Source organism: Aphelocoma coerulescens, chromosome 5 (assembly GCF_041296385.1).
Source record: "Aphelocoma coerulescens isolate FSJ_1873_10779 chromosome 5, UR_Acoe_1.0, whole genome shotgun sequence".
NCBI classification, from domain to species: domain Eukaryota; kingdom Metazoa; phylum Chordata; class Aves; order Passeriformes; family Corvidae; genus Aphelocoma; species Aphelocoma coerulescens.
Genome location: NC_091019.1, coordinates 61943474 through 61965683, shown reverse-complemented (window position 1 = coordinate 61965683; position 22210 = coordinate 61943474). Strand labels below are relative to the sequence as shown.

At 44.5% G+C, this 22210-nt stretch overlaps 1 protein-coding gene across 1 annotated transcript in view; it reads left to right on the top strand.

The window, feature by feature from the left end:
- Positions 1–7518: 7518 nt before the first annotated feature.
- The window catches only part of HIF1A (hypoxia inducible factor 1 subunit alpha), a 34757-nt gene continuing 20065 nt past the window's right edge, over positions 7519–22210 (top strand). The window contains exon 1 of the mRNA XM_069018502.1: positions 7519–7767. Within this exon, the coding sequence (XP_068874603.1) occupies positions 7733–7767 (35 nt within the window). The 5' untranslated portion in view covers positions 7519–7732. The remainder of the gene's footprint in view (positions 7768–22210) is intronic.

Here is a 22210-nt window from a genome sequence, read left to right as displayed (position 1 = left end):
GGTCTCTCTTGCTGCTGGCCAAGGTGGGTAGCACTAAGGAGAAGACACCAGGCAGAATGCTCAGATGCTGCTTTGTGGCCAAATACCTGGAGCTGTTCAGTCACTGCCCAACCTCAGCTCTTACTTGGCCTTGGCTTTTTGTGCCAGGAGTTGTTGCAGTTCTGATGGAAAGTACCTATTACACCGTTCCTAAGTGGAGAACTCAGTCTCCTTTCCAAAGGACCAGATCCACAGACTATTTATGTATCTAGGTCCAACTGATTTTTATCTCAGCTGCCAGGATACTTTTGCATATCTGGACCTAAGTGTTTTTTCTGTGGTCATGCAGGAAGTCTATGGTAAGCAGAGAAGTGAAAACACAATGCAAGCTAAAGCTGTAAATACTTGTGCCATTCTTCCCTTCACTGGGAATTATTTGGGGGCTGAAGATCTCAGTTTGCTGAGCAGTATGTTGCCTCTGCATCTTAATATTTGGCTTTAAAATAAAACCCTACATTGCTGCTGCAAATGATGCCTATTGATTACCCTCTCAGAAGCTGGAGAGCTCATTTCAGCTGGCACTGCCATGGCTGAAAGCCAGCGCTGCAACTGATCATTTAATTAACTGGAAGAAAATTAAAGGAACTGTAATCTGTGTCTCAGCTCTGTTGTTATCAAGCTGGCAGAGTGCTTGTTTCTGCCTACAGCAACAATCAGCTCCTTGACCCTGTGATTTAGAAACACCGGTTTAGGCATCCCCCCTCACCTACCCACCTGGATTTCTGCATGGCAGGAAGTGACACAACAGGATCCTTCCTCCATCTGCTTGTGCTTCCCAGATTTTTCAGGGGTACCTGACACCTCTCACAGTGGGCTGGATCAGCTAAACCCACCTCTCATCACATCTGTGAAGGTGAGATTAATGTGAAGAACCACAAAGGTTCTAGATTAATAGGTGGAAAATCTGGAAAGTCTGGAAGAAAAATGGATGTACTATAGAAGTAATTTATTTAGAGGCTGAAATGAGACCATGGGAGCACTTGAGTTCAACATTTCCTTAAAGGGATTGAGGTATTGATTTTTATTTTGCTACTTCAAATAAGAGGGAACAGTGTGTTAGAGACAGAAATTACTGGTCCAGAAAATCTGGCGAGCTCTTAAAGCTTTGACTTCAACAAGCAACTTGAGTGGTCCATGAACACAGAGAGGAAAAAAAGAAAGATATAAGAAGGCATTGTTTTAACGATTGTGTTGCCATATCAAGAGAAGAAAGACAGCTGCTTTGAACTTGTCTTTGCATGCCCAAGTAATATGTTAATTACCTCGTTCCCCCATAAATGCCTACAGTCCTCCAAAAGGCATGTTAAAACAGACATAGTCATTAAAGCTTGCACTGCATTTTCTACTGTGTTGCTGGGAAAACAAACAAACAAACAAATAAAACCTCAAGCCCTTTGTCTTTTAGCTAGATCCAAGTTGGGGAAATGTTAGGCAGAAACACTTAAGAAACTGTATAATTGGAAAGAAAGTGTGTTTTAATGTCAAACCAGGAAAAAACTCAATCAGAATTTGAAACTTCGTTATGTTGCATCAGGTAAAATAGTTTGGTCACCTTTATATTTTCATTACAAGTGCAGTCCATTTAATTTCATCTTTTAATTTATTTTGGACTCTTTCTTGCTCTGTGTGAGAAACTTGTGGTCCAGGCTGTAAAGTAACAAAGGGCTTTGTAGGAGGGATGAAAAGGATCAAAAGAAGGAAAAAGAAAACTCTTTCTGAATGTTCCTACGGATCATAACTAGCTGTAGGAGTCAGAAATCTGCATGAAATTGAAACCACTCCTTCTGAGAAAGGCATATTCCCTCTGCTCTGGGTTATAACTTATGCAAAGACTGTCACCCCATTCACGCTGCTCCTGCTGGCTGCTCATCTGGCTTTCCTTCCCTGTCCTCAAAGCGTTTCACTTGTGTTTGTAGTTCCTTCAAAAGGGAAGCAGTGCAAAGAAGAAAGTAAAACTAGCTCGGTAGGTCTGAGGTGTTATGGGCTGGTTGGCATATGGGGAGTGTCCTGCTGGCTCCAGAGATGTGGGTTAAAACCACTTTGTTGGTCACAAGGAGAACCAGCCAGTGTCCTGCTTCCCACTGTGATGACAGACTGTGCTGCCCTGGTCACCACAGCCTCACAAGAAAGCTGTGCTTGGAGTGTGTGAGCAGAGCAGAGGAGGAAAGGAGGTGATTGTGTCTCCATCTCACACAGTGAGGCAGAAGGCCATGAAAACAGTGCTTGGTAAGCTCAGGAGTACTCAGGATCACACCGAGGAACACCAAAACCACTGCTCAGGCACTCTGAACAGGGAAAGCTCTGCCCAAATCTCTTTTGCCTGGTTTGGTGGGAGGATTTAAACTCCGCTTCTTCATGTTCCAAGCGTTCCTCTGGAAACAGCACTTAAGGGGCTAAATCAAAACAGTTCCCAGAGGAGAGAAAAAGGGAAGCTTTTCCAAAGTTGTTGTCAAACCTTGGTCTGAGCTGGACAGGACAGAGGCTGAACAAGCATCTCTGACCTCCAAGAGAGCACTTTAGCCCCCAGACTTCAGCTGCTTTTTCCAAGTGACTTACTGCAGGGTGGAGTTACCAGATGGGGATACTGAGCACAGACACATCTTGGAAGCCAAAACCTGGATCTGGTTTTGACAAGGCCATGGGATCAAGCAGCACTCCTTTTTTTCTGTACTTACATTGTGGTTGTCTCAGTTGCTCCCTCCTCAGCTGTTTCCTGAGGGTTCCAGATCTGTCACTTTGCTGCATGGGGAGCTGGACTTCGTGCACAGCACGCAGTGGATTCCTCCACTCCACACTGTGGCAAAACATTGAAATCAGAAAGCCTTTCTCTGAGTCGCATAGAGTCTTCCAGGAAGCCTGGAACCAAACCTTGGCCCCCAGAGTCTTTGTTCAGGGCTTTGACCACAAACCCATCTTTTCTGTAAGGACAACTTTAAAATGCCATGCTGGTTTTTGTCCACATCAGGAAAACCATTGTGCAATTGGCAGTATCTGCTCAGGAGGGACCTGGGATAGGCAGGATGCAGCTGACTGGTGAAACTGTACAGTGTAGCCTGCTGAGTGTCTGCTTGCCTTTCATTTTGATCTGTTAAACTCCTTTCATAGGTAGGAAATCCTTCCCCAAATCTAACTGCACTGAATTGGACATAGTGCTTTTATTATACTGCAGAATTTGTTACCATATGGGGGTACCTGTGTAGAAATAACAATCCAGAGAGTATTTCCAAATGCCGAAGTGTACACTGACCCAAGCAAGCTCAAAGAGGTGGTCATAGTTTAAAAAATGTGGATTGTACAGATGCGAAAGGAAAAATAAGCAAGATCTTGGCACAAGAAGGAGAGGAGAAGTACTGAGGTTAGAAAAGACCAGAGGAAACAACAGTTGCCAAAGGGAGATTGTGTCTCCCATCACGTACTCTTGTTTCAGACAATATTTCATATTTGAGAAACAGCAGCATTAGGCTTCCAATGCCAGTGGTTGAGTTTGAATTTGATTCAAATTTCAATTCATTTTTCTATTGTGAAATGAGTTGACCACCAAACATCTCAGGTTCTTGCACAGTAAGTTAAGCACAGTAAGTTGCAGTAACAACCATTAGCCTGTGTCACAGAGCCCTGGGTCTGCACAGCATTTGAGACCTCGTGGCATTTCTCTGTCAAATCAAGACTCCACAGTGGCGCTGTGAGCAAGACAGGTTTTTTTGTCAAATATTGATAGACTAGAATGTACCCTTCATTATAGCTTAATTATTGAACCAGTGAGTGTTAATTCCTGGTACAATGTACAATGAAGCAAAAGTACAATGAAGCAAAAGTACAATGAAGCAAAAGCCCAGGAAAGCCAGTGCTGAGGTTGTTTGTGACACCCCTGTGATGTGAGCTGCCAGCTCCAGAGATATAAATGAAGCTTCTCTTTAACACCCTCTGCCTAGTGAGTCCCTGCTCAGAAATGGTCAGTGTTCTTGGGAGGGAAGATGCCTTAATTAAACCCCCGATTTCTTCCCACTGAAGTCCGGAGTTTTGACAGTGTTATTGATGGGGATGCATTTGGATCCTGAGAGTAAATACCGACAGAGCCCATCACGGTGACACCTGGCTCATCAGCAAACAGATCCGAAGCCACAGGCTTCTCACATCTTCACCCCGACTTGTTCTGCTGCCAAGTCGCTGCCGCTGTCCTCGCCGGCCGAGCCGTTTGCTGACTCATCAGCTTGTGCTTTTGCCCTAATTAGTCATATGCAAACACCATTGTGTTCAGGAAGTTCTCTAACGTAAGCTGGAGTATGAACTTAGAGCAGCAATAAAGGTCAAGAAAAGTGACTAAGGCATCATATACTGTAAGAAGTTTCTGATATCAGCCACTGGGAAAGCGGGAAAGAAAGTGTATATGCAGAATTTCAGAGGAGTGACGCAAAAGTTTAATAAAGGGGAGGATGTGTGTGAGAGAGAGCATTTGCTTAACATCTCTCCAGAACTGCTACAGTATGAAATGCTTAATTGCAGAACAAGTTTCCACTAACACCCTTCTGAAACACAGCTGGGTTTTGAAGCATTATTCTTTATTATGAGCTCGGGGTAAGCATGTTCGGCATGAAAGAAATGTGTCTCGTAAGGAGACCACAACATTTACTCACAGCTCCCCAGACAGTTCATGCTGGGAAATCTGATATCTTTGAACAATCATTTGAGCAGCATTAGCAAAGTGTAGACTGGGATTTTTCTCCAGTGATTTTTGCTCAGGGGTCACTAACACACCTCGAGCTGTTGTGCCCAAGTGATTTAAAGTGATCAGAACCTCATGTGAGAATACTCGAGAAGCCCTTTTGACGTATTGCACCGTATGTGATTTTGGATAGTGGTAATAAAGGTGCACAAGTGGATCCTAAGACACCCATGATTATAGGCACTAAAATTGTCATTCAAAGAGTGACAGGATTGAAAATAAGATCTTACTGGGTAGGGTAAGGTGGGTTTTGTAGGTTACAACTGGGCAGTGCCTGGTCCAGACCACATCAAGTGCCTCTTGGTCTGTGAAGGGCACTGAGACTGCAGTCAAAGTGCAGAAGAGGCTTTCACTTTCAAGTGTGCCAGGCTCACCAGGAACCACTTCAACCTCACATTCAGATTAGAGAAGCTGCAACGGCTGCTCTGAGTTGCACCAGACTCCTGTAAGGCATGGAAGTTCCTCTGTTATCACCACTTCACTACCAAAACTCCCCCAATGCGTTCCAGGGGCTCTGATGGGGAAGGTGACACTTAGCTGGCCTTGTCATTTCTACATCCACCCGGAGATCCCCCCCCTATTTATCCAGAAAATTCTTTAGGGGCTGTTATGGTGACTCTGTGAACGGACTGAAATATTGCACAGCTGCAGTGCATGACTGAATTTCTTCCTATGTTTCAGCTGCCTAAACCTCATTTTGATAAAGTTGTCTGTGAGCCCCTAGGGAGGGCTTCTTGGTACTTATGCAAGACACTCAGGGTTGAGTCCTGCTTAGATTGTTTTTCTTCTCGAGGCTCCAGTGAGCACAGAACAACAGAAATATCAGTAGTTCACAGCCACACTGCCACAGGCTATCGTGTTGTCACAGCTCATAAGCAAAGTAGAGCTGGGCTTTGTCCATGTTTGGATGGAAAACCTTGAAGGAATAAAAGGAGTCAGAAACACCTGTGCCTCTTCTGTGTATCTGACTGCTGCAGGCAGAAGAAATTCATTTCATACAGGAACTCCTTGTGATTGCTATCAAATGTCACAGACACTGCTTTTTATCCTTCTTCTTATAAATGAATGAATGAATGAATGAATAAATAAATGAATAAATAACCCCCCCAAACACAGAACACTCATGACTGCATGCAAAAAACAACTGCTTGTTACCTGGAAGATGGGAATCCACAGCAGAAGTGTTAGGAAGGTGCAGGACTGAAACACCATCACTTTGCCCTGCAGGTGTTTCTTACGTCACCACACGAGCACACAGCAGCACAAGAAGGTCACTTATGCCTGTCAAAGCTGCTTTTTTTTGAAGGTATCATTACCACTGAGCTGCAAACTGGGTAGTCTCCTAAGGTTCAGCTCCAGATGGTCACTTGAAGTCTTTGCTGGAGGGAGCCCACAAGATGTAAAGGAAATGCTGAGCTCCATGGGGTCACTCTGCCTGGAACTGTGCCTTTCCTGCCTCGCCAGAGTGCTCACACACACAACCCTGAGTTAAGAGTACAGAGCTAAGGCTTTTAACTTTAAATGTGTGGGCTCTGCCCCCAGTTTTCCTCTCCCTGCTCCCCCACGGCTGTGTCCTGGCTCCTAATCCAAGGGGCCACTCACCTCCGTGGCTGTGCCAGGTGTCCCCTGTCCAGCCCCTCCTGCGGAGCCTCCAGGGTTAGCCAAGGTTAGCAGGAGATCCTGGGGCTCTCAGCTGAGCAGTACCTGAGGCCAGGCTTGCCACAGGGGGAGAAGGGAGAGAAAATTGGACGCAGGCACTGGGATGATGGCATTGGATTTGGGCCAGCCTGGGTGGGTAGCAGGGAAGGCAGTGGGGTCACAGGGCCTCAGCACAGCCCTGGTCCAGCCTGCCGGCTCTGCTGTTAGGTTTGGTTGGGGTTTGGGAAGTTGTAAAACTTGCTCGAAATGTGCTTAATTACCTGCCCGTTCCCCTTCTGGGCTGACCGGCTGTGGAGCTGTCTGTTCCCTTTAATTAAAGTGAGGTTCTGAACCCTTTAACTGGAAATGGACTAGAAAACATGTCTTGTGAGGAGTGGCCGCGGGAGCTGGGTTTCAGGGGGGTTTCATCTCTCTCTAAAACTCCCAGAGAGGAAGTTGTAGGGAGGTGGGGACTGGTCTCTGCTGCCGTGGCTGCAGTGAGAGGACAGGAGGACACGGCCTTAAGCTAAGAGAGGGGAGATTCAGCTTAGATACTAGAAAATAAAAACTTCACTGTTAGGGTGGTCAGGCATTGGAATAGGCTGGCCGGGCGGGGTGGAATCACCATCCCTGGAAGTGCTTAAGAGGCGCTGGGTGACGAGATTTAGGGGCTGCAGGGGCAGTGCCGGGTGGATGCTTGGACTGGACGATCTTGAAGGTCTCTTCCAACCTCGATGATTCTATGATTGTAAACGTCTTGGGGTTCTAGTACTACGACACCTTTGGGAAAGGCAGCGGAGTCAGGCACTGAACAAAGATACGTTGAGAAAGGGAAAAAGAAGGAAAAAAATAAAAGGGACTAACTCCTGGCGCTGTGCCCACAGGAGTGCGATTTGTTGCAAGATCCGCACGGGCGGTGCTCGGCGCGGCAGCGAGCGGGCCGTGCCGGGCCGAGCCCCCGCCGGCGGGCGCTGCGGGACCCGTGTGGGGCCGGCCGGGCCCGGGCCCGCCCCGCACACAGCGCCGCACGTGAGGCGCCGGCCCCCGCCCAGCTGAGCGCTCAGCTGACCCCGCGCGCAGGGGCCGGGCCGCGCCGCCGCTCCTCACTGGCGCAGCCGGGCTCCGCGCCGCCCCCGCCGCCGCCGCTGCTGCCGCGCCCGCCGGCGCCCGCACCTCTCCGCAGCCTGTGCCCCGATGCTCTGAGCCCGCGCGGCCCCAGACCCGGCCCCTTCCCGGCCAGCGCCGCCATCTCCCCGCGCCCCGTGGCGGCCATTGGAGCCGCGGCCGCCTCGCATCCAGGGAGCCGGCGGGAGGAGAAGCCATCCCGCCGCCATGGACAGCCCCGGCGGCGTCACCGACAAGAAGAGGTACTGATGCCGCGCCGCCCGCCCCCCGCCTCCCCCCGCTCGCTGCTGCCGGCCCCCGCCGCCCCCCGCTTTGTTACCGCCGCCTCTTCCCCGCTGCCCTCCCCGCGCGCCCGCGGAGCGCTCCACTCTTCCATTCCTCCTTCTCCTCCTCCTCCTCCTCCTCCTCTTCGTCCCCGCCGTCCACGTCGCCATTTTGTCGGCGGGGGGAGCGGGCCGGGGCTCGGGGCCGCCGGCGGGGCCGGGGGGGAAGCGGCCGGTGTCGGCCGCGGTGCCGGGGAGCGACCCGAGGGCTGCTCCGCTCCTGGACAGGAGCGGGCAAGGACTGATCGTGCCCCGTGCCCGGCGCGCTCCGAGCCCGCCGTGCCCTGGCTTTGTGCGGAAAAGGGCCGGTTCGCAATCTGGAGATACTAAGCTTAAAAAAAATTCCCCAAAAGCCGCGCTGGGGAGGTGTAAGGGGTGTGTGGGGGGGTGGCGGGTGGACAATGTGAGTTGAGGACTATGAATAATTCACCGAGGATTGTTAGCGCAAATTAGGGGAAGGGGGGGGGGGGGGGAATAAAAGCCTTAAAAGCCTTTGTTAGGCGGTGAAGTTTAAGGAGCCGGGGGGCTCGGGTGAGCAGGTCCCGGCGGTGGGGCTTTGTGGGGGGATTAATTGCCGTAATCGCCGTCTGCAGAAGGTTTGTTTATAGGGATATCGATACCTTTACTCGGTTTTTGATTATTCGAGATGGGTTTTGCCTGCCCTTGTATCCAAGGGTCATCTGAGCAGGTTAAGCGCAGTAAGTGTTAGAGCCTGTAAGTTGTGTCGGGAAGGAGCCTGGCCGGCTTGTAAAATGGATGGTGAGCTTTGTGCTGAGCTGGGAGGAGGGATCGGGAGCGCCGGGACAGCGCCGGCTCCCAGCGCCTTTGGAGCCGTCACCGCGGTGCCGGGATGGGATGGGGCAGAAGCGCCTCTCGGTCCAGTGAAATCCCAACGGGGGACACCTGGGTGGCTTTAGCTTCTCTACTCCAAGCTGATGGCTCTTGAGAAGCGTGGGAGAAAATGTTGCGACCAAAACGATTGATCTGTGCTTTGCTCTGCTGCCCTAATTTAGTGGCAGGTCTAGGAAGGGGGTTTGAGACTTAAATTGTTTTCTGATACTTTTTTTCCCCTTTTTTTTGGTTTATTGGTTTTTTTGTTTATATTTTTTTTCCCCCCTTCTTCTTTTGCCCTCGAGCATTTGTAGTTTTTTACTTACCATTCTGCCCCACTGGAGGACTTTTTCTTTTTTGCAATTTCCTTATCCTGGATGTAATCTGCTTTCTTCAGAATGCAAGAATCAGTATGCAAAGCTTATCCTTCCTTCCTAAAGGCAGGGCTTAAGAAAGAGAATTTGTTGTTTTCTGTTTCCTGCAGACAGAGTTCAGAGTTGGGAATGTTTCTTATAAAGGAATATTCAGATTACTCCTGTTGTAGGGTTTTAATGGAAAACATAAAGCTGTGTCTGTGGTACGTTCATCCTGGGGGCTCTGGATGTACAGCTGAGTGAAGATGGCTAAGCAAAAAAGGAAGGATGTGAGCTTAGCAGAGAACTTCATGGAAATCTCAATCATTTCTCAAAAACCTGGGTTTTTGAAGGCTTTAGGTTTGATAGTGTCCATATTCAGAATACCTTAAAGGGAGAAGTCCTTTAGGTCCTGTTCTTTATCATCTTTGCTGATAAAACTTTGGCTAATTGTATATACAGTACACCTCAATTTTGGCATGGGTTAAGGTCTTTTTATTCCTTGCCTCTCCCTCTGCTTGTATGTGGATAGTGTTTATCTCTTGATAGTTAATGTAAAGCTTGTTGTTTACTTAATTATGTACTGTGAGATTCAGAAAGTATGGAATTTGACCAAATTTGTGTCTCAGTCTTTAAAATGAAATTTAGTCATAACAGTATCTGGAGGTGTGGACTTCTATGGTGGCATGTTGAGTCCATTTTCTGATGTGGTTTCAAGCTTCTCATATATGTACAGGGGTCAAGCTTCCCTGAGAAATCAAGCCATCAGCACCATGATTAGATACTGAGTTATTTGGGCTTTAGCCATTCTTCAGTAGTTATATCACTTTGATGTGCTCCTGGGTTTCCCCCCAGGTGCTACAAGGAGAGTGTTTCAGTGCCTGGAGTGGGTGAAACAGAGTTGTTGGGAGCTTTGTTTGCTCATCGACTCTCATTTGAGCCAAATTTAAGGCTTTTGTTGAAAAGTATGACATTTTCCTCAATATTCTCTTAACAAACTCTAGTGTGCAGATGGCTGATGCAATGAAAAGTTTTTCCTCAGGTCTGTGCTGTGACACTTCACTATTTAAGCAGAGGAATTCTGGTACCTTTTTAAGTAAACGAGCCGTTTAGGGTTATGGGTTAGTCGTTACTTTTGTAGTGGCTTGCAGCTGGTAGGTAACCCAGATTCATTTTTTTTCTAGTGTGTTGTAAATCTGTATAGCATAAAATACATATTTTTAATGCTATAGGTGCTAAATAAAAATGAGAAGTGATTTCTGGAGTGTTCATTCTGGGTCTTAAGATGGTATAAACCACTGAAATTTAATATCCTGACAGGAGTGCCTTGCAGAAGAACTTCACCTTTTCAGGTTCTCAGAGCTGGGTCTTGAAACTTAATTTTTAGTGTCTAAGGGGGATGATTTGGAAGACTGGGGGTTTTCTGCTGGATCCTTGCTGCTGGAGTCCAGCTCCAGAATCTGTTTGAGAAGCCTGTATCCTGTGCCGATAGCTCTGAGGGCAGTGGCTACCCCTGTTTGTTCTTAAACCTGTGTGAGGTCTTTAGAATTGTATGTGCCATTGCTTTTGTCTGTTAATTTCTTTCAGCGCTGGTGGAACTGAGCCACCATTGCTAGAGTCGAAAGTGAATACAAAACCCCTTTGTATACTGTGACACTCTCTGGGCTGTAAGAAGAGGAGGAATCTTTCAGTAAATCTCCTGTAGAGTCCCCCCACAGGTATGGGGAAGGCTGAGTGGTTTCTGGCTCAAAGAACGGTGGTTTTACTGCTTTCTGGATTTTTCTGGATTGTTTGCCTTGCCATAGGGCTTACCTGTGTTGTCTGTTCTTTCCACTGCCTCAAACATGAAAAGTTTCATTAATCCCTTTAATGAAAACGACCAGAAATGGTTTTCCACTAAAGATGAAGGGGACAGCATAGTGCTACTGCCCGTCCTTATCAGCATCAAGGCACTGAAAATCAGGGAAGAATAGCTGTGGAGGATTTGCCTGGTGCAGAAATTTTCCATAATTTCACTCTGCTGGTGCTTTGGTTCCCTTTTATCAGTGAAGGTCTGATAATTTGGCAGTATGCTGATGGAAGCAGCAGGAGGGGTTTCTGGTTTTCGTTTACAGTCATGCTTGCTGTGCCCTTTAAAACACAGTGTCTCCAGTCTGCAGTCTGGGTCTCTTGGTTGGGGTGCCTGAAATACCAACAACCAGTCCACACTTAGCCAGGAGGGCCAGTGCAGCTGTGATCAGATGGTCCAGGTTGTCAGGGGGTCTGTAACAGGGTAATGCAATAGTAAGAGGTTTTTGTTTCAAGTACTTTCAAGCTTTTCTAGCAACTCAGCCTTCTGTAGAAATGCTTTTCCGTTCTGGTGTCTCTGGAGGCACATCCTGGACCATTTTTGGAAGGTGTGTGGGGGGAACAAACGTAGCTGCAAACTGTTATCAGCACCTTAAGTGTGGCAGTTAAGTCAACTGTTGGTTTAAAGGTGGAGGTGTGAAGTGGACAATCCATTTTATTCTCTCATTTAATTACCGTCCCCATCTTCTGGTTGATTTTTCTCTTATCAGAAGTGCCCGTCAAGGGTTTACTTAGGTTAGGCTAAGGTGGCATGTCCTTAGTAAGCCTTAATGAGCTGAGAAGCAGTGCCAAGCTGTCTTTCTGCTGCCACGAAGAGGGGCCATAGGAGACCATCCTGCTGTGATGTGTCGCCCTCAGTCAGCAGTGTAACACATGAATTCACCTGCAGGTGCTTGCTTCCTCCCCTGCACGTTGTGAAAGCAACCACAGACCTTTGTTCCTCCCTATCCTTGAACTATAATGCCTGGAGTTTATGCGGCTGGTTCCAAGACTCTGATTGCTGGTGGTGAAATGGAAAAAAAAAAAATTAGTCAATAAATATTAATAAGGCTGTCAAATGTCAGTGGCGTTGCAGTGTAAGCCCAAAACTCTTAAGATTGCACATGTTCCCTTTGGTGTGCTTCTAGGCTGGAAGCCTGGAGGACTCTTGCTGAGCCTATGTAACAGAGTGGATTGAATTCTTGAGTGTGTGTTGCTCAATAGTGATACTGCTGTTTCCAATATTGCTGTAACCAGTTTCTGTTAGAATGCTGGATTTCAAGTAGGCTTGAATGAGATTTTTGATATTAAAGGGGACTTTGAATGACAGAAGCTGCTGATTTTTGATTTTTTTTTTTTTTTTTTTTTGTACTGCAGAAGAGAATTTGGCAGTATTAATTTATTCCTGAAGACTTTGGTGTTAGGATATGCCAACAAAATAATTTTTACATGGTTGTAAAGTGTGCATTGCTCAGTAAACCGAGGAGGGAAGTCCCCTGTGGTTCAGGGGTGGTATACAAGAGCATCAAGCTTTTCCTGATGATACTGCTCTTCCAAGGAGATGCAAATACCAATCCAATTACAAGATGTGTTCTTTAAAAAACAAACAGATTCAAAACAAAAACAAATCTTGCAGGAGCCTTAAAGAAGGCACAGTAGCCCATACCTGTTCCTAGCAAGCTGTTGTCCAAAAGGAAAGAATGTTCCAGATTCCAAGTCATCAGCTCAACTGCACCTTTTATCTTCATATACACAGTTATATGAGCAGATGTTTGCATGCCTCAGAAAAACCACCTAGGTAATGCATAGAAAGAACTTGGACCTTAATCATCTTTTTGTGTTATAACAGCCCTTTCCCTTTTGAATCTGAGAAAGTTTGAGCATTTTGAGCCTCTCCTGAGAAACTTCCTTTGTATTAGAGTGGGTGGAAGAGAATGTAGGAGAATCTGAGTTTTCCATTGAGTACTGCTCTGAAATGGGAGACACAGGGAGGTTTTATGACACCAGGGACTACAGAAATGGCCCAGGAGAGAAGATGAGCCTTTGCACTTTAACTAATGACTGAAAAATCAAGGAAGATACAGGTTTCCAAATTACCATTGGATATGAAGCCTGTTGAGGTCTTCCTCTACTGAGATCTCTGCTATTTAGCTTGGAAGAAAAATCTCTATGAAAATCACATTCTGAAATCATTTGGAACATGGAATCAAGTGAATGCATGCCAGGATATGTATTTTTTTGAATGCAGTTTACGTAGGTGACGAACACTTCAAGGTTCTTTGATGTGGAGCCACAGCCTCAGTTGAAGCTACGCCTGTTCATACCAGCCTGGGGGTTGGGTTTGAGATCTCAGAGAAAGTGCATTGATAAAGAGGAGTTTCATCATGTGCATGATCTGTCCTTTCTTCCTGCTGAAGTCTGGTAACACTGGGACTTGTACTGAAATGTAGCCTTTTAAAACCTTGAGATATATTAGTACCAAGACATTCAAAATGGCTTTGCTGGCACTGGAGAAGAACTGGTGCTTCAAGATGGTCCATCAGTCGTCCAGTAAAGACACCAAAGCATAACAAACTCTGTGTGTGTGTGTGTGTTAAGAGATACTGTGCAGCTTCTGTTTAATTTGGTGTGAATGAATGCTCCTTAAGCATTTTGAGAAATGTTACAACAAACCTTTTAACTCACTGCATTAAAATAGAGCCTGAGCTTCAGGTGAAGAACTGAGCATACTGAGTCAGCAGCACTGATTATAATTACAACAGTGGAAGATTTTACCAAGCAACTTACTGAAATAACCTTTTTTACTCAATTTGTGATAATCCTGGAAGTGTTACCTGAAAAAGATGACCCATTTTGTTTACCAGAATGAGTTCTTTCATTGTCAATCCTAAACCAAAACTACACTGATGCCACCCTGAAAATTTGTGCATTTCAAGAAGCAAAAGGATTTGAGGCCAAGCCTCCTGTTTTTGCTCACTAATGAGAGTAGTAAATGGACTAGTATGCTAGACAGGGAGCTACTAGAGGCTTACCTCCTTATGTTTGCTCCTTGCTCTCCTCCATTGGAAGACACGGAAATATGGTCTGAGGAAGAGAAGAAGTAATCCACATCAGATATAAAGGCTGCAGCCTCCACTAAGAAAAGAATGGTTTAGCTGGGGATAGGAATTTTGGTGCTCAGTCCTTCAGAAATGACTTTTTCCTTGCACCCTATTGAGTCAACTGGATGCTGAGCTGACATTGCTGCAGGCTTTTTGTCCTAGCTATTGTTGTAAATGCTTCTCTTGACTGCTTAGTGGGTCTGTTTGTTCTTTATTCATACAGAAAACTAAGATTTTATAGCTTCTGGTTTTTCTTCTTTTTTTTCCCCCTGTTTTTAAAACTTTTGATTACAAAATGCCCTGTTAGCTGAAAGCAGTTGAGAAACTTGAATTGAAGGGATGAGAATTTGGATGGAAGCAGTGAGGGAAAATGTCCAGCCTCCAGTCTAGAAAACTGAATGCAATGAACAAAACAGAAGATACATAATTTAATGCCATGATTTAGACTAAAATTACTTACTTTATCAAGAGTCTGCATCTGTCTGAAGGTAGACCAGTTCTTAGCTAAAACATTATTAACTGAGAGCCTGACAGATATCTCGGGGATATGTTTTGTATCATTTTTTGTGAGCTTGATAGAAGCAAAAGCAGAAGGACTGAAGGGAGGAGAGCACTTAGTGTCTAGTTCTGTCAAGCCTGTGTTCTGATATCTCTTTTGAATAGCTCTGATTTTTCTGTAATAATAAACACAATTTAACTACCACGTACTTTTCATCCTGAAGGGTAGAGCACAACTAATTGGGGGGGCGAAGATATATGCAAGGAAAAAGCCAAATAACCTAGCTGGAAAAAAAAATAATTTTCTTACATATTACCACTGTATGCCATGTGGTTATTTTAAAACAGTAAATTAAGATTCAAAGGTAACCTATCAGTGGGTTAGGCTGTATAGTAAAACATGACAGAATCACTTCACCATGATCTAAATTAGAAATTACAATATTTAAGCTTTTCCCTTCTTAACTCACACTTTCTATGTGGGCAGGTAGTTGGGGTTTCAGGTCAATTCAAGCCCAAATCCAAATGATGGATAATCTTGACAGCGTGGTCCTGTGCTGGCTGCAGGGCTTTAAGGCTCTGCTGCCTGTGCTGTAATTTGTCTGCAGGATGGGTGTTTATATGGACTTTGTGGTGTCAACAGTAAGACGTGAGCTGATGTGCAGCCCAGTGGAGTCTCCTCTCGCTGCCTCTCCCCACTCATTTTGCAAACAGCAGTGGCTTTCAGAGCGTTTGTGCTGCTGTAGCTAATCCAGGCTGACCTGCCTGCTTGCTCTCCTGATTTGTTAGAGTTTTATCAGTTAGGGATTTGTTTTGGTGGCAGTCAAGCTATGGGTAATGCCTGTAACTACCCTCATGTAAAAAAAAATGGTTTAAATTGCTGTGTTAGAAAGAAATATACAAAGGAATGAATTTTGATAGTTTACATACAGTGGTGTTGTCTCTGCTTGAATATTATGTTAGTTTCTGCAGTTAAATCTCTTTTAAATCATTCATACTGTATGTAAAGCATTTCTGAGTTCTTTTCCTGAGTTGGATTAGTGGGCTGTGATCTTCATTAATTCATGAAGAGCAAGACTTTCTTCTGTGTAATCACATGCTTCTGATTACACACCAGACTTGAGTGTGGGGTTTTTTTTCCTCACAAGAACTCTCTACACAGACTATAACATAAGAAGAACTAGTAAATAAAATTGGTCATAAAGCAATAATACTTTAAAAGGAAATCACGTCAAAGGCGGGTCAAAGCTGTAACCCCGAGCTCATGGAGAATTGGCAGCTGAGAGAGTGCACTAATTTTGTAGAGCTGCAATAGGAGGAAGGAGCACCCCTCCCAAGCAATTTGGAAAAAGTTTGCCTGCTGAGGGATGAACAGTCTGGGCTGCTGGTCAGGCCAGGCAAGTATGTCACTGCAGGGCTGGGAGGGAGAGGGAATGGGCCTCTCGGGGCTGCCTGTGACTCTGGGTGATGTTTGTGTAGGTCTGTCTCAAGACTTGATAGATGGTGCTAACATTGCAGCTCTGTCCCCCCTCACTGAAGTTGATCAGCTCTCCATGTATCTAAGTAACTGGATTTGAGTGGTGTTCTCTTTCATTATAAATCAGTTTTTTGTATGAAGTTGTCTATAGGGCACTAGTTTCTCTGTGCAAAGTGCTGGGCTTGCCTGGGCCTTCTTTCCATGGAGGAATAATTTAGCAAGTATCATGGTGAGCAGCTCTGGACAAAACACAGATCTTACAAACAGTGAAAAAACCCAAGTGATTGTGTATTCAGCACAGTCAGGAGAGTCCAGCTCTGTCCTAACACTCTTTGGCTGTAGGTGAGAGTGGTTGGTGTGGCCATGCCCAGGACTGAGCCCTTCACATTCCACATGGACACAGCTAGTTGTTCTGGGTGTTCTGCAGGGTATGGCTTCAGACCAGGAGCTGCCCCTCTGTCCTGTTCAGCTCTGCTGCCAGAAATACCTGGCTTAGGCTGGGCCTGAAAAGGTGACCAAGTTTTGTACCAACCACAGGAATGAATTCAGCCTTAAAAGTTGAACGTGAGACCACTTGCAGGTCTACTTTCTAAAGTTCCAATACCATTGTGATATCATATACTTTTAGTATAGTACTGTATTGTAATATTTGCATTTTTTTTTTGTGTAATGAAGAAAAAATGAAGCTATGTTATAGTGGATATAGTTTTTGTGACTCCATTTCTAAGCCAGCTATTTCCCAGACTAGTCTGAGAGGAGAGATTGTTACTAACATGGAAATATTATCTGAATCTTTTACTGGCAAATGATGGCAGTTAATGTTGGAACTGAAAACTGGTTCAAGTTCAATAAGGAGATGTTACCAGATTTGAGGCATGTTGCTAATTTGGATTGCTTGTTTCCTACAAGGTATATTTCTATGAAACTTTAATAACAAATAATGTGATAAATACAAGGCCACTTGGTTGTAGAAAGCAAATCTAAAGAGAAGAATGTGAATTGCTATGAGAAGATGTTTATGTTTTAGAATGTTCTCAAAACCTGTATCAAGAAAGATGAGCCTGGGTTAATTAATCATGTACAATATGTACATAACTATTTTACATGGGAATGGAAAACACGTACTGGGCAAAACATACCTGATTGGAGGACCAGTAAGTTAGAATGGGAGAAAAGCTAGAAAATCTATAACCATAGCAAAGTGACATAAAGGAAACCTCCTGTTTTGTTTTTTTTTTGTTACTCTTATATCATGTACACAGTATAAAAAATATCTTAACACTGGGTGGTGATTTTAAAAGCTAGAAAGAGACGAAGTTGACTGCTACACGTTTTAAGTTCTATCCACTGACCATTTTTTATCTGATTATTTTCAACCAAAATTTACTAATTACTGGTGGTATTTTCCAGGGGTTTGTTTTTTGTTTTTTTTTTTTTTTTTTTTTTGGTCTATTTGCCATTGGTATATAAGAAGGAACTAAGCTTATATGTGTGGCCACTGATTAGTTTTTCACTCAAGGAGATGAAAAATCGGGGCTGCATTTAGAAAATTGGGGGCTCACTTGTAGGAATCTGCTGTGGAGGGGTGTTTGGGATGGTATGGGAAACAATGTGTTATTTGGGAGATGCTGTGGCCCAGATGGTTTGTATGACCAGGATGACAGGAGTTGTGCACTGGAGTTAACATCTGTAACTGGTGGGCATGGGCTTGTTGCTGGTGTGCTTTGCTCTCAAGGCTGTTGGGCAAATTCTTGCTGTAAAACTTTGTTTCAATTCACCATGGTTTGAGGTAGTGAGTGGGAGTCAGGGTTATATCCTTTAGCTGAGCCCTTGGTTCAGCTGCAGTGAGTCCTGGTCATGAAACAGCCTTTTGCTCTGGGTCTCTAACTTAAATATCTTCTGGAGCTCAGATTTTGCATGTAAACATCTCTTATATATGAAAAGTGGTATTGAGTTTAAAGGGGTCAGTGAAACTGCTTTCAGTGAGCTATGATGGATAACGTGCTTAAGATTGTCTGCTTCTGTATTCTGGTGGTAGAAATACTAAATGGAAATGAATGTCTGGCACTGAATTTGTGCAGGAAAAATCAGACCTGCAAATGCATGCAATTTCCTGTCCAGTACCGGCATTTCTGATATTTTCATTGCATGTATAATCCGCTCTGCAGCTGAGGTTTTCTTCAGACTCTTGAGGTGTTTTGTTTCGTGCCAGACTGACAGCAGAAGGCTGCAACACAGATCTGAAGTTTCGGGTTCATTTTAAATGGAGCTTGGCTCCTTTTTTACAGAATGCTATTTCTGTTGTGAAGATCATGAGGTTGACACAGGGGCAGTTCTGAAAGAACCGATAAGAGAAGTGATATGATTTATTTAAACTGATTTTGTGGCACTTCACACCTCACTGTTTAAAATCCCCTTCCCTGAGCTCCCTTTCCTTCCCCTCTGGTTGAGACAGTGCTCACTTTGGAAATATATTTTCTTTGCAGGAATTCAATGTCATTTAATTGACTACAATTAATTGTGAGCTATACATGCTGATGTGTGGTGTTTTATTTACTTTATGCAATTGTAACAAAGCTTAGAGTAGTTGCAATAGTAAAGAATTTTTTTTTTTTTTTAATTTGGTGGCATTTCAGTGTTGAGGCAACAATGACTTCACTTGGTAATTAAACCTCATTTGTGAAAGACCTTTTCCCTATTAATTTGATCCATTAAAGAAACGCTCTTTGAAGCTGGTAGTTAATCTTCCTATTTACATGGCTGGGTTTTACTCAGATTGGTTACAGTTTAGGTTTAAATAGCAGCTAAAAATAGCCAACTGTTGTGCTGTACAGTTTAAACATCTATCTATAGTAGTAGGCTTTCTAGAAAGGAAACACATAGTAAAAGGGAGAGGAGACGCTGCCACTCTGGCAGCACTGGTTGGTTCCAACATCCCCTTTTCCTTGGGTTCTGCCCATCAGCTCCAGCTGACAGCACTTGATGATCTTACTCTGGGATTAATTTTTAAAAGAAAGCACTATGGGCTGGATTTGAGCAGCATTTTAGTCAGTAATTAATAATTCAATGGTTGGGAGAAGTTTTGACTGTTTCTGCTGAAGGCTGCTGCCAAGGGTGCTAAAGCCTGGCAAAAATCTGGAAACTACCCAAAATATCTTCAAGAACATTAGGCTGTCAGGAAGAAAATACAAGGGCTGAAATCACCACTTGTGAGGTTAGTGTCTATTTTCATCTCTTGAGTTGTCCTTCTCTGTGTGCCCTGTGTGATTCACACAAGCCTGTCAAACCTGTGGACTTGAAGTGCTCAGCTTGATTGCCAAAGCAGGGGGGATTTAACTTAAAAGTGTCTGCAATTGAAAAGGAAGCTGTGACAAAGCTACAGGAATCTGGGTGGATGGCAACCACTTACTTCCAGTTATTCTCTCTCGAGTGTTTGTTGTAGGATGGACATTCTGCAGGTGAAGGGATCTTGAATGAGTAGCTAAAAAAATCAAAGGTATAAAGGTGAATCCGTTTAAGGCAGCAGAATTGCTTGTGCTACTGTTACTGTTTCAGCTGGCATAGAGTTAATTTTCTTCCCGGTGCAGGGCTGTGTTTTAGAGAGCAGTGCTGATAGCACACTGCTTTAGTTGTTCTTGAGCAGTGCTCACTGTGAGTCAAGGACTCCTCAGTTTTCCATGCTGTGCCTGTGAGGAGATGCACAAGAAGCCAGGAGGGGACACAGCCAGGACAGCTGACCTGAACTGACCACAGAGTTACTCCAAACCACAGAGCGTCACACCCAGTGTATAAACTGGGGAAGTTGGCTGGGGGGTGCTGGTCACTGCTCTGGGATGGGCTGGGCATCAGAGGGTGGTGAGCAATTGCATTGTGCATCACTTGTGTCTTGTTTCTCTCTTTATGTTGTCTCCCTTGTCATTGCAATAATTATTTTATTTCAGTTATTAAACTGTTTTTAAGTTGGCCCATGGGTTATTCTTTCATTGCAGTTTTCTTCCCCATCCCATGAGGGTGGGACAGGTAGTGAGCAAACAGCTTTGTGGTACTTAGTTGTGGGCTGGGGTTAAACCATGACAGTTACCTTGAAATACCTTTAACAAAATAGAGTTACAGTGAAATCTGTGGTCCAAGAAAGAGGACAAAGAGAATTCAGATGTTTTTTCATCTCCACCCTAAGTTTTCCACCAGAACAGGTACTTGAGGCCTGTCTTCAGTAAGAAATGTTTAATCAGTCAGGTTAAATAGCTAAAATATTTTTTGCAGTATTGTTAAAGGTCAGACTTTTCGTAATGGCTATTTCCAGATATACCTGTATGTCAGGAGCCTCAAGCTTCTCAGACCAAGATATCCATCACTACAACAGGAACATCTGTTGTCACAGGGAAATTCAGTGTGAAGAAATCTGCAAGATGGGGAAATATTGTCAGATATTTAAGGCTGCCCTTCTGAGGGACATGAGTTTATATTTACAGGAATAAATGGGACTACTGTATGTCCAGAGTTTTTTACAACTATAATTCCCAAAAGTTAGTTTTCAAAGGTGATTATTATTATTATTATGTCAATCTATTAATGTTTCTTGTTCCCCATAAATAGTTTTTCTCTGCTGGCAGTGGCAGAAGTAGGAAGAGAAGGTGGTGGGGATGGCATACAGTTTTATCAAGTTGGTAAAAAGGAAGGTAATTGTGAAAGAGATTCTGATAGCTTATTCTGTCTTTCTCATGGGTTATTAAACTTCTTCCACGTGTCAAGGCATTCGTGCTTCCCATATCAGTTGTAATGGTACTGTCACACCTGTGTTTCTGCACAAACTAAGCAGGTTTTTGGCCACTGTGGGTAGCACTGCAGGTAAAGGACTGAAAATGTGTTTTTTGGGTATGTATTTGCTAACACTGAAGAGGAGAGATTCAGATTAGATTTTGGGAAGGAGCTCTTTACTCAGAGGCTGGTGAGGCCCTGGCCCACGCTGCCCACAGAAGCTGTGGCTGCCCCATCCCTGGCAGTGTTCCAGGCCAGCTTGGATGGGGCTTGGAGCAACCTGATCTAGTGGAAGGTGTCCCTGCCCTTGGCAGGGGGTTTGGAACTGGATGATCTTTAAGGTCCCTTCCAGCCCAAAACATTCTGTGATTCTTTGAATCTGGTTCATTATGTCCCAGGGAATATTAGCTCGTGAATTGCTTTGCTCTGTAGTTTGTGGTACCTCTCACAAGATGTGTGCTAACTAAAAGGAACTTTTGCACAGATCCACAGACTTAGCAATGTGAATTTGGCAGTGGTAGTAGATGGCTTTTAAGTCTAGTGAAATCTTAAAAAAAGTAATTCCCAAACTGCAATTGCCTTTTGTTTCTCAGATGTGTGCAAAATGAAGACAGCGCGCCTTCAGAAGATGTAAATGTATAAAAAGAAAACTGGACAATAATAATGTGTGGTTTCATATAGTTCATTTAAAAATAAGAGCACATTTATTTCCTCAGGGACAACAGCAGCACTGAGCTCTTGTTTGCACATGTGAAAAATTTGGAGCTCCCATGTGAAAATGTTTAGTTCAAAACACATCTGACCAGATGCATGAGGCAGATGTGACCTGGTGTTGGGAAAAGGGGGAATTCTCCCTGTTACTGACTGACAGCCTTGTTTCAGTGCTTTCTCTCAGTGAGCTGTTCTTTACCTCGTGTTCTGGAGGAGGCAGGTCTATAGAGGCAGTGGGAGCAGAATGAGGTATTGTTTTCCAGTGTAGGGGAGACTCTGGAAGGGGCTTTTCTGGAGAAAGAGTGAATCATAGAATCATCATGGAATGGTTTTGGGAAAGGGACTTTCTGTATTGCCTGAAAAGCAGCATATCTTGTGTTAAATGAATATCTTCGCTTATCTGACCTGTTAGGTGAGCTTTGTAGGATTGTAAAAAAGGAAGAACTTGGAGAATGTACATGATATGTGATGCTGGAGCATCGAGCTGGAAATTACCTGCTCTGTAATTTGTTGAATGGACTTGAGAGGTCAGGATTTGGAGGCTGGAGAGGCAGCACTCAAAGTATGAGATAAGCAGGAAGGGTTCTGAGTATGAAAGCGTCTGTTTGAAGAACTGATCTTGTTGGAAGACTCTGTGGGTGTCAATTTAGTTCTGGCAGAGCCCAGCCAGAGCAGGAGTTGATACAAAGAATTACACTTGCTCTTTAAACTGAGCTGTACATTATTCAACTTCCACAACTGGTTACTTGGCCACTGGGCAACTTAGTTTCAAATATGCCTTTCACAGAGAGCTCTGTTCCCTCTAT